General features: G+C 31.6%; 1 protein-coding gene across 3 annotated transcripts in view; it reads left to right on the top strand.

Moving 5' to 3' along the window:
* LOC129906951 (zwei Ig domain protein zig-8-like) overlaps positions 1–4,621 on the top strand; it is a 515,233-nt gene extending 510,612 nt beyond the window's left edge. For all 3 annotated transcript variants that reach the window (XM_055982947.1, XM_055982949.1, XM_055982948.1), the window contains 2 exons: positions 4,261–4,429; positions 4,490–4,621. In XM_055982947.1, coding sequence (XP_055838922.1) covers positions 4,261–4,429; positions 4,490–4,587 — 267 coding nt within the window. In that variant the 3' untranslated portion in view covers positions 4,588–4,621. The remainder of the gene's footprint in view (positions 1–4,260; positions 4,430–4,489) is intronic.
* Positions 4,622–17,616: the final 12,995 nt, after the last annotated feature.

Genomic DNA, 17,616 nt, shown 5'->3' with positions numbered 1-17,616 from the left:
TGGTATTATAATCTGCAATCATTGTTGGTTTTCGTACATCAGTATCTATTCCTTCATTGTGATAGGAAGAAGAGATCAGGAGGACAGCTTTATTTTTTTTCGGTACATACGATAACAAGGTACCTATAGTCCTTTGTGAATCCATATAGAGAACTCTCCAGTTCCCTATTTTTATTCGGCAAGAAACATGGTGGTATCTCAGCTTTGTTTTTTTTCTACGTGCCTAAATATGTCATTCCCCTTTTCAGCAATATTTCCATAAGTGGAATTAAACTGAACCAATTGTCAGCTGTAACATTGCGGTTTGAGTTTTCGACAGGTTTCACAAGTTCTTCAGTCAGGCCTATTCCATCCGAATTTTTGCCAAGGTAAACGTAGGCATTGTAGACATAGAATGTGCGGGCATCGACTAACAACATTATTTTTATGCCATACTTTGCTGGTTTTTGGGGCATGTAAATAATAAACTTGCAGCGACCCCTAAATGGCAACAGCATTTCATCAATACAAAGGTATGCTCCAGGAGTGTATTGCGACTGGCTGTTCGAAATAAACTTATTGAACATACCTGACATTGGGGCAAGTTTATCTTCTTTGAGCCGTTCTTACTGGTGGTGGAATCATCAAATCGGAGGCAGTTGATTAGACAAGAAAAACGCCATTTGGACATAACACAGCGGAATACTTCATGACCAGTTCCATCGGTGGCAAATATCATACGAAGATCAGCGTCATTACACTTGAATACTGATGAATAGTGCAGTAGACCAATAGATGCTTTCATTTCGGTAACGTTTGTGTCCTTCATTTCTACTTTAGTTGTTTGTTTGAACCGCGTTCGAAAGCTATTAAGTTTTTGGTTCGTAAATGTGATCAAATTTTCCAACATTGAGGGGTCAAAAATCTTGAACCAAAGTTCAAAATAGCCTTCGAAATTAGGAGTATGCAAACGGCCAGGTAACCTTATGATGTTGTGATTAGCAGTTCGAGGTGTCCTGAGGCACTCTTGTTTGTTCCAAACAAATCCTCTCTTACCTTTATAAAATGTTGACTTTTCTTGATGCACATTATGTGTGACGGGTGCTTCAGGTGACACTTCTTCATGTTCTAATTCCTCCTGTTCATCTGAAACTTCATCGGCTTCCAGTAATTCGGTTTCTGGTTGAAAATTCGGGTCATCGCCTTCGTCATCAATATGGCTAAATTCATGCTCGCTTTCTTCATCCAACCACTGTTCCAAAAGCAGGTCGTGACTTGCAAAGTTTCCAGCAGATGTTCGTTTCAATCTTTGCGACTCTTGGTTGCTATTTGAGTGAGCCATCTAAAAAAAAAAACAAAAAACTATACTCAACCAAACAATTTTACTGACGTGTTGTCTAGGAGACACTATGAACATAAACAACAACACCGAGGTGCTTGAACATACGACTAAAAGGTACTGAGAACGAGCAGGTCAAATTTTAAAAAATAACTGCGAAATACCCGATTTTAGATTTAGTGGTGTCTGTCAGACTACCACGTCAGTCGCAGAGGGCTAGGTCCACATTTTTCTATTAAGTTTTTTTTTTAATGAAGCAAAAGTTTCTGGTTAATTTATTAGGGAACCCGGCCACACAGCTCTGATTTTGATGATTTTTTTTTTCAAACGTTGGTAATTAAAAATGCTTTAAAGTCTTAATGTCTTACCAATAATCAAATTTAAAGCTCTGTTAAATATTTAACTGAGCTTTAAATATTTCTCCATACCAATAACCAATTTAATAGTCAGGTTAAGGGTTAGTGCCACGTTAATTTTATAATTGAACTATAAACGCACGGTTAAATGTAAACGCACGGTTTGTCATTTGACAGCAAAAAAAACATTGTTCAAGTCAACAAGTTGTTGAGAAAAATTAATAATATTGGCGGCAATTTATTAATTAAGTAAATCAAAAAATTTATTTATTTATAAATATTTATCTTTTTTATTAATAAATATTCATTACTTTCAGAAAAGGCTGATAAAGAAAACTAGCCCCCTGAATACAATGGCGTAGCTGTGGCTGTAGCTTGTAGCGCAAGTTGAAGAATTCTCAACTTTTTGCTCAGCTACCGCCAACTTTTGTTGTTGCTTCCCTCAACAAGCTACAGCCACAGCTACACCATTGTATTACATGGTATAAGAAGAGTGTTGTTCATGTATTTTTTCAAAACGTCGATTTGCCTTGGTGTTCCATCAAATATGACGAATGTATCATCAACATACTTGATGGAACACCAAGGCAAATCAACATTTTTAAAAAATACATGAACGTCAACCATGAAATAAAATAAAAACGACGTTTTAAAAAAATACACCATCAAATATGACGAATGTATCATCAACATATTTGATGGAACACCAATTCAAATCGACGTTTTAAAAAAATACATGAACAACATCAACAACAAAATACAATTCACAGCTGAATTAGAAAACAACAACTCAATCAATTTCCTCGACCTAACAATTTACAAAAACAACAATAAACTAAATTATAAAATAAACAGGAAAACAACAACAACATATTTAACAATTCACAACGATTCACACCACCCACAATCCCAAAAAATGTCTATCATGCTTTTATTAATCGTCTATTAAATGTCGGAATGACGAAAAAAGATTATGATGAAGAAGAAAATAAAAAACAACAGATATCAATACACCAGATCAAAAATACATTTCAATTGATTGCACTAATTTACTACCAAATATAAAACAAAACGAGTTCCAAAAATTAAGCATTAACATACCATTTAAAACAACAAATAACGTACAAAAAGTTTTACAACATAAAACAAAAACCGACAACAAAGCTTCTTCTGGAGTTTATAAAATTAAATGTGATGATTGTGACAGCTTCTACATTGAACAGACAGGTAGAACTTTTTACGAATGATACTTAGAACATAGACCAAAACAAAATACAAAATCTACGTTTGCACAACACATAATAGAAAATGACCACAACTATACAGACTTTGAAACGAACTTAACACCATTACAATCATATATGTAAAAAAGGGACAAGACTAAACGCACTTGAAGAATATGAAATTTACAAAGCTTACAAGACGGAACAAGACAAAATACTAAACGACAAACTAACAATAAAAACTAACACACTGTTTAATACAGCTATTAAGTACCAAAACAGGCAAACAACAACCCCAGCTTAGACGAGACAAACATATAAATAACAAACAACAACTACAATAATTCAACCAAAGCAAGCACTGAAAACAAATACATATTCTTGGCAACCCAACAACCAAAGTCGAACAATTGAGCCCGATGATGGTTTTCTAAAAAACCGAAACGCGTCGCAATACAAAAAAATACAATTTTTTTAAATTAAAACAAAATTAAAACATATTAATATCAAAAATTTGTACCTATATATTTTTATTTTAATTTTGTATTTACATTCACACAACATGGAGACTACACCACAAGAAACACTTTATTATTGTGAGGGGAACAGACTTTCTCACAAGAGCCTTAGAAACTGATTCATGAGAGGTGTTATCGAAGGCCCCCTATATAGAGTATAGAGCAGTTTAAGTCGACTTACCTGCCTTATAGGTATGCTGGCAACTATTCAGAGGAATTTTATGAGTACTTCTGTTCTTATGAAGTAAACATGGCGCCCATCAACGCATTGCAATGATGTGTGTTCAGCAGACTTTTTGACAGTTGTTTGTTGAATTTCATTGAAAATTCTCCGACATATAATTGCTGCGGAATATTTTAAGAAAATTGGAATCTTCACAGAAAAAAATATAAATATATATGTAAATATAATTTTGATTTTTAGTGCAAATTAATAAAAAAAACAGCGACAAAGCCTCAGCAAGAAAAGTTGATTGAAATTAAGAAGCATTATAAGCAACACAAGGATTTTTACTTATTGCATAAATCACGCTGACGATTGCGATTTTACAATTTATTTTTTTTTTTTTTTCAAAAATGGATACTTTCAACTTTGAAAGAAATCTAAGTTTTGGTCGGAACTTTCTCCGAACGGAAACGGACAACTCGATAGGCGTGAATAACTTATAATATAAGCTTGTTTAAATCTTTGGGGTTTGTAAAAAAACACATGTGAAAGAGGTACCACTACTCTAGTAAACGTCATAATGATGAAGTTATTGACAATAATATAATACAAAATTTAATGTCTAGTATAATAATGATTCTTTAAAGTTAAAAAAACATGCATCTTGAATATTTTTCAGGAAATAAATTACGATTCGGCCAGGGGTGGTGTATCGGTGATAACCGAAAAAGGAGATATAACCACCTCGTACCTATTGATTCAGAAGGCCCGGATATCAGATTCGGGAGTTTACACCTGCTCTCCATCATCAGCCAACCCTAAGTCTGTGAATGTTCACGTTCTTTATGGTAGGCCTGTTATTTTCGAACTGAGCAAACCCCTCACTTTATTAAACATTTTTTTTTTAGGCGAACAACCTGCAGCAATACAAAGGGGAACAAGGATATTATTAAGAAACAGAATATTAATATTTATATCATTATTTCTCGGTTCAAAATTTAATTAAATACCTATTAATAAATAAATAAATTACAATACAAGTTCTTTTCATTTCCTGTGGATATTCTTTTATAAGGTAAATATATTTCAATTAAAGGAAACTAGTAGTATTTAGTTATGGTAGGTGTCTAGGAAAATGTAACAAATCAATCAAGTTCCGTTGATTATATATGAGCTGTGAATTCAAGAATATATGAGGCAGTAACAGCCATGGTGGCCTAACTGATGAAATAGAATAGATGAAATATTGATACATATTATAAAGAGTGGATAATGTTATGCACGCTCTATGATCAGTTTATAAATACGGCTGATAGTCTTTTCAAGGACTGAATATTATGGTTGTAGAATTCGTCGAATTCAATTGGAGCACTACGGCTCTCATCACCTCATGTTCACTTTTTCTGTTGATATAAAAATAATTTTTTTTCGTGTAAGTGCGGAGCCTTCCATTCCATTGGATGTAGTAGTTTACTCATGACTAGATCTAGTACTTCAATTAACACTCTTCTTCTACTCGAGGAAACACTAGATATCTACTCACGAGAAAACTACCACCTCCAATGGAACAGAATATACTGGATAGTGGATTTCGTACACATTATAATAAATTTCTTGGCTCCTATTGATTTTTTGCCACAAGAACCAAGAAATACTTTTCTAGAGGATTTTGGTAAATATTTAAATTTATTTTTTCCGAATGCATGAGATTAACAGCCCTATTCTGGCAATCCTCACTAATACCGCACAAGTCACAAGAACCTCATAAGGTGAAGATAACTATATTTTGTGGGGATTTATTTCTTACAAACTTCTTACTAACAAATGTCAAAATTGTGAATTTTAACCTGCTTCAGAGCAGATCATAAATTCGAAAGTATTTGTGATATGAAAACTCACAAAATCAAATTCAGCTCACCTTGTGAGGTTCTTGTGGCTTGTGATGTTTGTCAGAATAGGACTGTAATTTCAAATTTAATTTTAATCGTGCTATATACTGTCAATCGTTTTTTTTTTAATGTTAGTTTTTAAAAAAGGTCAATCTTTTGATGAATTTTTTTTTTTGAAAATCATTATTAACGGTAAATGCCAAAGAACCGTTTTTTTCAAATCTGATTTTCTACCAAACTGCTAATTGTATTTCAACGAAATTTTATTATACAAAAGGATTTATATAATTTTAATATAAATAAGAAATAAAAACCAAATTTTCGAAAACGAGACATTGAATTTTTTTGAAATTTTGGTTTTAGATTTTGATTAGAGATTCATACAAAATGGCATACCTAACAATTTTATTTTAAAACTTTTTTTCTAAAAAAAATAATTTTTAAGAAATTAGTTTTTTTTAAAAAACGGCTTAACGATTTTGAAATTTTTTTTTCCAAAAATGCGCCTTAATACACCAAAAAAAGTTTCATACTTGTTATTGAGGGCAAATTGATTTCAGATGTTGTTTTATTGTTTTGAAAAACGAATTTTATGTTTTTTTTTTTAATTTTTAATGATTAAAAAGTCTTCAAAATTCAAAAAGTCTTCAAAATTCAAAAGTCTTCAAAATTGGCTGAGTGGTACACGTAAAAATCGGGTTATCTTTTACAAATCGGTGGATAACTTGCATTTTTGTAAAGATAATTGAATGAAATAAATTTTATAATTTAGATAACAAAGAAGGCTAAAAATCTACATCACCACAATTTCCTAATTTGTGCACTTGTAATAAAGATAGAACAAAATTTTTTGTTGTTTTAGAACGACCTGAAAGGTATCTGTTTGTTCCTTAGTTAGACTAAAATGTTTATTTTTTTATTTCTATTGATTGAGATTGAATTAAATATGGAGTAAAAATTTGTTTTTCATAAAAAAAATTTAATCGAAACTGAAGCTATTTTTCCTTATCTTCCAATGTTTAAACATGTGTAACTTCTGCAATTATTAATAAAATTCATTGAAATAAAAAGAAATAAGTAGGATAAGGCGCTAGGAGGTTTCGACACTTTAACGGGTATTGTCAAAAATTAAGAACTTCCTTTTATAAATAACCATCTATTTACATAAAATGCACTTTATTAAGGTTTAAGCTCATACAAAAACAAATTTAAGAAAGTAAATTACTAACCATATCAGAGTTTATTATAAATTAGTAAATAAAGAAAAAGTGACGAAACATCCTACTTTGTAGGAGGTTCCGAATTTTAAGTAGGAGGTTTCATCATGCCATAGGAGGGTGCGTCAGTTTGAAAAATTACTTATCGACGATTCACTATGAACATAAGAAATTCAAATTAGGGGCCTTTTTGGCAAACCACACAATAGGTGAGGCCCGTAACCTTTATTGGGTCCTAAAAAAAATAATTGTTTTGGGCCGCCAAAAAATTAATATTGCTTCAATTTCAAAGCCACTGCAAGACGTTGCAGGTGATCATTTGTTTCTAAACAGGGCCGCAAAAACAAAATTGGCTTAAGGCAATTGAGAAATTTTGACAAATATCTTTCTTAAACTTGCTTTGTCAGTCGAACGCCTCACAAAAAAAAATTACATCTATACTTCACAAAAAAACAAAATACGAATTAACTTGGTGCGCACTTACACTATACTCTGTCCGATAAAAATTGGCAGTACAGGCCTTATGGGAGAGCTTTTTCAAAATCAGTGGGACCTAACGACTGCCAAAAAGCAATTCACGAAAAATATGCCCCTGAAACACACAAGAAAACCACAGACGCGCCATGGCATTGTTGTTGTAATTTCTTTACTAAGCGAAGTACACCCTCCCATGACCGATCTGCCACACGATCTGTGGCAGAATGAAACTCAACGATAAAACTTTTTTATTAAAAGTATTTACAATACATAAGAGTTACCATTGGTAAACTTCCTTCATAAGCTACTCCTTTTTCTATTATTTTTCTGAAAGAGCTTTCAGGATTAATGCTTTTTCAAGCTTTTAAAATGAAAAAAAAAGCATTATGTGTTGTCGTGGTGTTGGTGGCTGTTTGTTTTTTATTTTGTGTATGAAGGAAAACAGTTGATGTCAACATTTTGACATGCATTTTAACATTTCAACAGGAAAAATAGTTTACCCTTGCTTGGGGTCGGGCTGTGTTTTAAATGAGTGAATTTTTTGTTTTGTTATTTTGGTGTTAAACGAAAAATTAATTTTTTTTTTCGTTTTTGTGAAATTTTACCGATAAAATGGTAATGCTGGTACCTTTTCCAAACATTTTTTTCGAATAATACGGCATCGCTGTGTGAGCTTTTTTATGTGATAGACATATCCAGAAGGCGTGAAGCAGAGTGAGATGCAAATGCCCTATCTTCCCTGTACTGCCAATTTTTATCGGACAGAGTGTAATTGAACAGAATAGAGGAAAATGGTAAGGTATACTTTGACGCGTTAAATACAGGAAGCAATCGTTTCAATCAAATTTAAAGGAAGGGACAAATTTGAATTTGATGAAACCTCCTACATGTCGAGACCTCCTAGCCTTACCCTATCTCAACTCAAATACTAACACCTTGATTAGTTTAAAAAAAAATAAATTAAGTTTTAAGGTCTTAAACAAAAAAAATGTTAAAAATTAATTTTTAATTTCGTTGTTTTTCAAAGTATAGTTTTGATTTTTATTTTATTTAAAAACTTAGTTTATTGACTATGGAGTAAAGCTATATTTTGTTTGAAAATATTATTTTGTAACCCTACAATTGCTTTTTAAGTAGTCCCAAAAACAATAAGCTGTATACTTAGAAACCAAATTTTTTAGATTTTTTGCTATATTTTTTAAATTTTTTTTTCATTATTTTTTCCATTAGAATCAAGTTAGAAAACAAGAATTGCTATGCCTAATACATAGTTTTCTTACAATTAATTTTTGAAAAAAGTCTACTTTGCATTTTTTTTCCTCAGAAATTCATGGAATACGTATGTATTGGAATTTGTAGTTCAAACTCATGGTACAAAAAGACAAGGTATGATCATCAGAGCCGCCATTTTACAAAATGGGGTAATAAGGTTTTGACGTTTGGCATTTGGCAAAGTCAAAAGCAACAATAATTTCCAAGACAAATTTGTTTACGACAACAATTTCAATGGACTGGGCTGTCAAAACCTTAAGTAGCGATACTAAGTTTTTTCTAATGATCATACCTTCTCTTTTTATACCATGGTTCAAACTAATTCCGCTAGTTGTATCTCTCTCTTTATTATCTTCTATTTTGTTTCTACATGATCTCTCGCACTCGCTTTGTCGAGTGTTGTCTGGTGGTTTATAGAATAATAGGTGTGTTTTTTATTACCACCGGTCTTAACTGGACAAAAAAAACGCCTCGGGGCTTAGCCTGAAATCTTGGCAGCACTGTATATTGAATGTTCCGAAAACAGCAGACACAACAAAAATTTAGAGTTGTCATATTTTTCGCTTTAGTCATTTTCTTGTATTTTTCATGTATGTTTTACAAAGAGATACAAAAATGTATGCTAGCAAAACTATTTTAATTCAATTTGTCCGTCCAAACGTGAGTTTTCACGTTTTTAAACAAATTCTAAACAATTTATGAAAAAATTAGTTTGGTAGCACAGATTTAAAACTCTTCAAAAAGTTAAGCCCAGAGAAATCTCCGGGCTAAACAACTAAGCCCAAGGGGCTAAGGTGTTGTTGTATTAAACATGTAAATTGCTTATCCCAGACTGCGTTTTTTTGTCCAGTTAAGACCGGTTGTAATAAAAAACACACCTAATACTACGTTTCCACCTCTAGCTTAGTAGATTTAGAATAAATCTCAAGATTTATTCTAACCCTACTTCGCTTAATCACGGATTTGGGTTTACCTACCCTAAATCCATGATTTTCAAACATTTTCAATCCGAGATTTAGAATAAATCTCGAGTTTTTTGCTAAATCTACTTAGCTAAATCTCGGATTTAGCGTAGGTGGAAGCATAGTATAAGATGGACTTAGGTAGGTTAGGTATCAACATTCTACATATTGTTTGTACACAGATTTTTCTATAAAAAGGATGGCGCCAGGCAAGCTAATCGCGCATGCAAAGTGTAGTTGTATTTTTTTTTTCGCGAAAATGAGAAAAGAGAATAATGGATCTCTCGCACGGTCGCAATGTCTGGTATCTGGCGTTGCGTGGTATATGGAATATGATAAACGATTTTTTTTGTGTTCTTGTTTTTTAAAAACTGTTTTTTTTTATCTCTTTCATAAATTTATTATTAATCCAGTCAAATAAGGGTTTAACCTCGGAATGAATGTTAGTAGAAATTTTTTTTGCTCAATATCTTCCTTTTGCCATTCTATAACATATCTCAAAAGTCTAGAAAAATCTCATGTCCGCTTGTCGCGATTTCAAGGTCAAATCGCGAAATGGAGATTTTCAAAATTAGCAAAAATAGGCTATGGTATTATATACACATATGATACATGATTTCAAGGTATTTTTTAATGCTGATTCCAAAAAATCTAAAATCAAGACAATCTGACGTCTCTGGAAAAAGTTATACCTGTTTTTCATCTGTCAACTCATATTATTATAACAGTTGCAAACTTACTGCCGAAAAACCCTTAAAAGTTATGGTAGATGAACCAAATTTTGCATGAAGATTTTAGAATCCATCATTATTAAAAATCAAAACAATCCATTACAAAAAATATATATACCTACGAAATAATGGTATTTTTTTGATGGAGGGGCAAATTTTAGGATATGCACTAAAGAAGATTCTTGTTCATCTTAGGAATAAGTGCTAATAGGCTAATTTTTTCATTTTAATCTTTGTTTGGATATTCTTTAACTACCCTCAAAAATCTAAAAAAATCTCATGTCCGCAAGTCCTAATTTTCTTGGTTTGAAGATAAGGTGCAGATTTGAAAAAATTGAAAAACAACACTTCAGATATTTGTGTCAGATCAACATGAATAAGGTGCATTACTTTTCAGGGATGGTCAGGTTGACTTGTTTGTGAGTTTTGTTGGAATAAGTGTTAAAAAATACCTTAAAATCATTTCGCTTATGTTGGTATACATATACAAATTTAAACTTTTCTTATTAATTTTTTAAAATCTGCACCTTATTTTCAAACCAAGAAAATTAGGACTTGCGGACATGAGATTTTTTTAGATTTTTGAGGGTAGTTAAAGAATATCCAAACAAAGATTAAAATGAAAAAATTAGCCTATTAGCACTTATTCCTAAGATGAACAAGAATCTTCTTTAGTGCATATCCTAAAATTTGCCCCTCCATAAAAAAAATACCATTATTTCGTAGGTATATATATTTTTTGTAATGGATTGTTTTGATTTTTAATAATGATGGATTCTAAAATCTTCATGCAAAATTTGGTTCATCTACCATAACTTTTAAGGGTTTTTCGGCAGTAAGTTTGCAACTGTTATAATAATATGAGTTGACAGATGAAAAACAGGTATAACTTTTTCCAGAGACGTCAGATTGTCTTGATTTTAGATTTTTTGGAATCAGCATTAAAAAATACCTTGAAATCATGTATCATATGTGTATATAATACCATAGCCTATTTTTGCTAATTTTGAAAATCTCCATTTCGCGATTTGACCTTGAAATCGCGACAAGCGAACATGAGATTTTTCTAGACTTTTGAGATATGTTATAGAATGGCAAAAGGAAGATATTGAGCAAAAAAAATTTCTACTAACATTCATTCCGAGATTTACCCCTTTTTTCTCCTTATTTTACTGTATTATATGTTGCATGTTAGGTATATAAAGGTATCTACTATTGTGAGTTTGTACTTTTTTGTGCTTCTAAGCAACTATGTGGATATTTATTTTTTATGAACAAAAAATTTGGAGAGACAGGCGTAGGCTGTTTGTAAAAGCCCTCTTTTTGTTTTTTTTTTTTTGTTCAACATATCTCGTAAACCAAGCAAAATTTTGATATATTGCGGTTAACACTTTTTGTAGACAACTAAATTTCCTATTAGAACAATATTTTTTTAAAATTGAAAAAAAAATTCCATACCAAAACAGTCGAAACAATCATAAAAAAATATTAAAAAATTCGATTTTTTGAGTTTTTTTGTTGTATATTTTTTTTGGTTGAGATAGGCATAAACGTTGCTCTAAAGAAAAAAAGAAGATAAAATTTCCTTTCTAGTGCTGGGCTCACTAAATTTTTTCATTCAAAATTATTCAAAGTATATGGCCATTTGAATCTATCTTTTTTTTCGGATTTTTTAATTTTAATCAAGTACACCTACGCCTACGAACTTTTGCAAAAGTTTTATAAAATACCAAGTGATTTAGGTAGGTATACATAGATGCGCAGAAAGATAGAAAAGTTCAACACTGAAGTCATACCATGTATTCTTCATACCATGAATCTGGCAAATGGAGTAGAACCAACAGAAAACGAAAACACAAGTGAATTCGGTTGCGCAATGCAAAACGATTCTCCAATCTATATGGGGAAAGTGGGGGCAAGACTAGCTATGGGGGCAAGACGGTTTTCGTACTATGTTGTTTGAAAGTAAAATTGGCAACACTTGCGATATCAAATAGGTGCCCTTTGGTATGATCGATCACGTCTGTAAGTTTTAGCAATTTCGGTTAAGACCCCGAAGAGTTACGGTAAATTTTGTGATTTTTCATCAAATTGTTATCTTTAATGTGAAAAGTCAGTTTTTTTTTCAATTCAATTCAAAGATTCATTTATTTCATGTTATAATTACATTTATAAAAGCTTTTATGAACGTTTAAGCATTGGCTTAACTTTAAAATTTTTGCATAAGGAGTACAGCTATCGAGTTCATTTTAGATTTATTTTGTTGAAAAATATCTAAATTTAATATTTGGTAAGTATAAGCTTTTTACATATAAAAGCCAAGGTTCTGGAGCCAGTCAAAAACCATGAAAAATCAGCAAAATTACCAGTTTTTCAAAAAATAATTTTTAATTCAGGGATAATTATTACGTAATTTTTTAATATATATTCAAAAATTATTATTCTTAAGCTTTAAAATGGCTTTTCAAACAAAAAGATATCTTAAGTAGACGAAAAGCTATAATAACATAAAAATGACCTTCTGAAAAAGTTCGAATGCGGGTAGCGGGGAAACCACGCAACTTAAAATTAAATCTTTAGGTTTTATTTGGGCTTTAATGATCTTTATTTTTGGATGCATTTAATGAAACTCCAATTCATCTTTTTGTTACCCTACGTTTTCTTTCCGGTTTCTTTCCAGCTTCCTCAGGGGATTTTTTATTTGACTAATATAACCAAAAATACAATTACAAATTAGATTTATACTATTTATATTTTTGTATAGGAACTAACTTTTAGTGGTGAAAAATTAAATGTTAGTACATTTTTATTATTGTTGTTTGAATTTAAAATTTTAAATAAATAATTTAATAAATTAACATGAAAAACTAAACAAAACACTACAACAAAAACTTAGAGCTATTATCACAATTTCTTATCACAGACTTTAATTTATGGCAACACTATATACGCAGCTGATATTATCGATGTCTTCTTGATGGTTCATCGTTCGGTTCATTTTCTGCTGGATGCGCAGACTTTCCAATGTGAAGCGGGTTTAGATGCGGTTTTCCTTGTCTAATATTTTGATGTTATAAAAATCAGCCATATGTGTGTTGTCAATCACCAACAGTGTTTCCATACAATATTTAATGAGATCGGGAGATTACCACATCAAAAATCGGGGAAAATCGGGGAATCAGTAAAAATAAAAAAAATCAAGACTTTAAATAAAACAGATTTTAAATAAAACAGAATCTTTAATTACGATAGAAAACTTCCTGTATAGCATTGTCATCTAGTTCTGAGTTGAAGAACAATAAATCATCAAATTCCGGCCTAGACATATTTTATTTCATGAGCAAAGGCTGAGATGTGGTTTTGTTTTAATATTTAACTAGAGTAAAAAGAATTCTTTGTTGTTTTCGACCTTGTTTGTCGTTTTGAAATATTTTGAGTTTTAAACTGGGGGTTGTGGTTCCGTAATTTTTGAATTGATAAAATCGAAAAAAAAACGATTATTGTTAACGTGGTTGCCCGTTTTGATTGTTCTCTTGACAATTTTTCTTAATTATCGATTTTTAAAGTTATTTCAAAAATTGCCAAGTAAACAATCAAAATTTTATTGATACGAATTTGAACCCAAACTTTAGAACTTGGTACACTTTTACATCTCAGTACTTTTTGTGCCAGCATAATTTCAACATAGGAGAACTTGGCTCTTTTTTTAACAGTAATGTTTTTGTTGTGATTTCACTACTTTTTGCAAGGTATGGCTGTAGAATATAAAATCTCTATATTTGATGAAAATTCAGTGAAAATGGGTGGTTGCCACGCCCCCTGGCTGAAATTCTCAAGTTTTAAATTTATTCCTTTGTATAAACTACCAGCTCTACCATTCTACCAAGTTTCAAGATTCTACGACTATCAGAAGTGCTCTATAATATTTGGTGAAAATTCAGCGGAAATGGGCGGATGCCACGACCCCTGGCTGAAATTTTCAAATTTTAAATTTTTTCCTTTGTATAAACTACCAGCTCTACCATTCTACCAAGTTTCAAGATTCTACGACTATCAGAAGTGCTCTATAATATTTGGTGAAAATTCAGCGGAAATGGGCGGATGCCACGCCCCCTGGCTGAAATTCTCAAGTTTTAAATTTTTTCCTTTGTGTAAACTACCAGCTCCAACATTCTACCAAATTTCAAGATTCTACGACAATCAGAAGTGCTCTATAATATTTGATGAAAATTCAGCGGGAATGCCGGTTGCCACGCCCCTGGCTGAAATTCTCAAATTTAAAATTTTTTCCTTTGTATAAACTACCAGCTCTACCATTCTACCAAATTTCAAGATTCTACGACAATCAGAAGTGCTCTATAATAATTTATGAAAATTCAGCGGAAATGGGCGGTTGCCACGCCCCCTGGCTGAAATTCTCAAATTTTAAATTTTTTCCTTTGTATAAACTACCAGCTCTACCATTCTACCAAGTTTCAAGATTCTACGACTATCAGAAGTGCTCTATAATATTTGGTGAAAATTCAGAGGAAATGGGCGGATGCCACGCCCCCTGGCTGAAATTCTCAAATTTTAAATTTTTTCCTTTGTATAAACTACCAGCTCTACCATTCTACCAAATTTCAAGATTCTACGACAATCAGAAGTGCTCTATAATAATTTATGAAAATTCAGCGGAAATGGGCGGTTGCCACGCCCCCTGGCTGAAATTCTCAAATTTTAAATTTTTTCCTTTGTATAAACTACCAGCTCTACCATTCTACCATTTTTAATTTTTTCCTTTGTATAAACTACCAGCTCTACCATTCTACCAAGCTTCAAGATTCTACGACTATCAGAAGTGCTCTATAATATTTGGTGAAAATTCAGCGGAAATGGGCGGATGCCACGCCCCCTGGCTGAAATTCTCAAGTTTTAAATTTTTTCCTTTGTATAAACTACCAGCTCTACTATTCTACCAAATTTCAAGATTCTACGACAATGAATTGAAAATCTCAAATTTTCGATTTTTTCCTTTGTATACACCACAAGTCCTATCACCGTGTAAAATTTCAAGTTTCTACGACATCGGGAAGTACTCCATAATTTTGATGATCTGTCAGTGAGTCAGTGAGTCAGTGAATCAGTGAGTCAGTGAGTCAGTGAGTCAGTTACGGTTTTTTCGATTTTTGAAGCCCTATATCTCAGTAACTACTCATCGTAGGAGGCTGAAATTTTGTGAGGTGTTTGGTTTCGACCAGCTCAACAAATGTAGTGAGTTTGAAATTTCTAGCATCTTTGGTGTAGAAGTTAGAGGGGGGTCGAAAATGGCCTGAGTTGTTTCCTGTAAATAAGGGTGTAGTGCCAAAGTTGCTAGAGAACTTGGCTGGGCACTACCGTGCCCCTTGATTTAAAAATTATTTAATTTAAATTATTTAATTATTTAAATTTTAATTGTTTTAATTATTTAAATTATTTAATTTAAATTTATTAACATTTTTTTAACGCAATTTTATTTCATTTGCGAAAAAAAATTATTTTCAATGCAATTTGTTTTATAATGGAAGACAAATACATTTATAAAAAATATTTTAAAAGCCCGCTCTGGTGTAATAATGAAATAAAATCCTAAAAACTTCGGTTAAATCGAATATAAAATATCCATGAAAAAAAAAAAAAACAAATAAATGAAAACGAGACCTTTACCTATCGTCAATAAGCGCTGTCGTTTTAAAGACATTTTTTAAAATATTATTGACCAGACAGAAAAAAATTTTTCAATCGTCAAAACGATGTCGTCTGATAAAAGCTAACTATCGCTTTTAAGTGAAGCAAGATTATCGTCATAACGATATCGTCTTTTTCTGATCCTTTTTGTTACTCAGGTATTCTCTTGATAGATTAAAACCAACAAATTAAAAAAAAGGAAACAAATAAGACGAAAGGAATTTTTAAAACATTTAAGTGAAGTTCTGCCATTTTTAAAATAAAATTTTAAATGTTTCTATGAAAAAAGTGACGATGTTAAGGTAGCACATTCATTTTTGAATTGAAAATCGGGAGAAAACTTAATTTTTAAACACAAAATCGGGCAATCGTAAATAGCTCAACAAATCGGGAGAAATACGAAAAATCGGGGAATCTGGCAACGCTGATCACCAATCATGTGGTGAGAGTGCTGTGGATGGTCTCTTTTTTCTAATGTCAGCTTCATGCTCTGGCATTCTTACAACTAATTTTCTTTTTGTTGTTCCTATGTATACCATGTTACATGTGTTGTTGTTGTTGCCTTTACAGGGAATATGGTAGACAACATTGTGTTGCTTTGTTTTTTCTATTTTTGGTTTTGTGTTAGTGAATATTCTGTTGAGTGTATTGTTAGCTTTGTGTGCGAAAATTGTCTTTTCTCTGTCTATTAGTACTGTGGTCCGTTCTTTTATTGAACAATGTTAACTATTGTTGTTATGTCAAAAAAATCGTTGTATTTGTTTTTGTTACATTTTGTTACAAAATGTTAACTTTGATTTAGGAACGACTAAATGTTACATTTTGTTGATCTGTCAAAAGAAATTAATTTTATGAATGAATAAACAAGAAAAAATTAATTTGGTACTGAAATAATTCTTTTTAATTGAATTCTAAGCAAATTGAAACAAAAATATGCATTCAATAATTTCAAATATGGAAACAAACAAGAAATTCTCTTCTCACATCATCCCCTCTCTTCCCCATTTATTTGTGTTTGACAGATTAACATTGAAACTCAAGTCCAGAAGCTGAGTTGGAAAAAGTAACAAAATGTAACTATTTGACACTTCAACACTGGATTTAGGAACGATGTTGTGACGTCACGATGTTACACTTTGTAACTTTTTTCTCATTTAGGAACGATGAAAGTTAACTATTGTTAACAATAGTTAACATCGTCGAATAAAAGAACGCATCACTGTTATGTTTAGAGTATGGTTATCGGTGAGGGTGGGATCATAAGTGATTGAGTAGTATCTAGGGTTGCCAGATTTTTGTTTTGATGGTTTTTGATTGTTTTTATTTTGAATTTGTTGAAGTTTGGTGTTTAATAAATCATTTATTATTCCATTTGGGAAATTATTCATTTGTAATTTTTCGTATTTTGTTGACATTTTGGTTGTGAAAGGTGGTGTCACTTGTATCGAGTACTTTGTTGATTAGGTTTGTAGCTGTGTTTATTTTGTATTTAATTGGTTGGGAGGACATACAATTTATCATTCTGCCTGATGAAATTGGTTTGCTGTACCAGTCGAATATGATTTTTCCATTGTTTTTTTATGAGTTTTATGTCTAACTCAACGGTGAATTTAAGTTTAGTGTGATATTCATTTAGTGTTTTTAAGATTATTTCTGTGGTCTAATACGATATCCGCAATAGTAGGAGAGATCGGGTTTCCCATTGGCATGCCAAAGGTTTGACTGAATAATTTATTATCGTATTTTAAATAGTTATTATCTGTTAAACAAAATTGTAAAAT

This window comes from Episyrphus balteatus, chromosome 1 (genome assembly GCF_945859705.1).
Source record: "Episyrphus balteatus chromosome 1, idEpiBalt1.1, whole genome shotgun sequence".
In the NCBI taxonomy this organism is placed as follows: domain Eukaryota; kingdom Metazoa; phylum Arthropoda; class Insecta; order Diptera; family Syrphidae; genus Episyrphus; species Episyrphus balteatus.
Note: the sequence above shows the minus strand (reverse complement) of the source record. Positions and strands in the feature narration are given on the sequence as shown.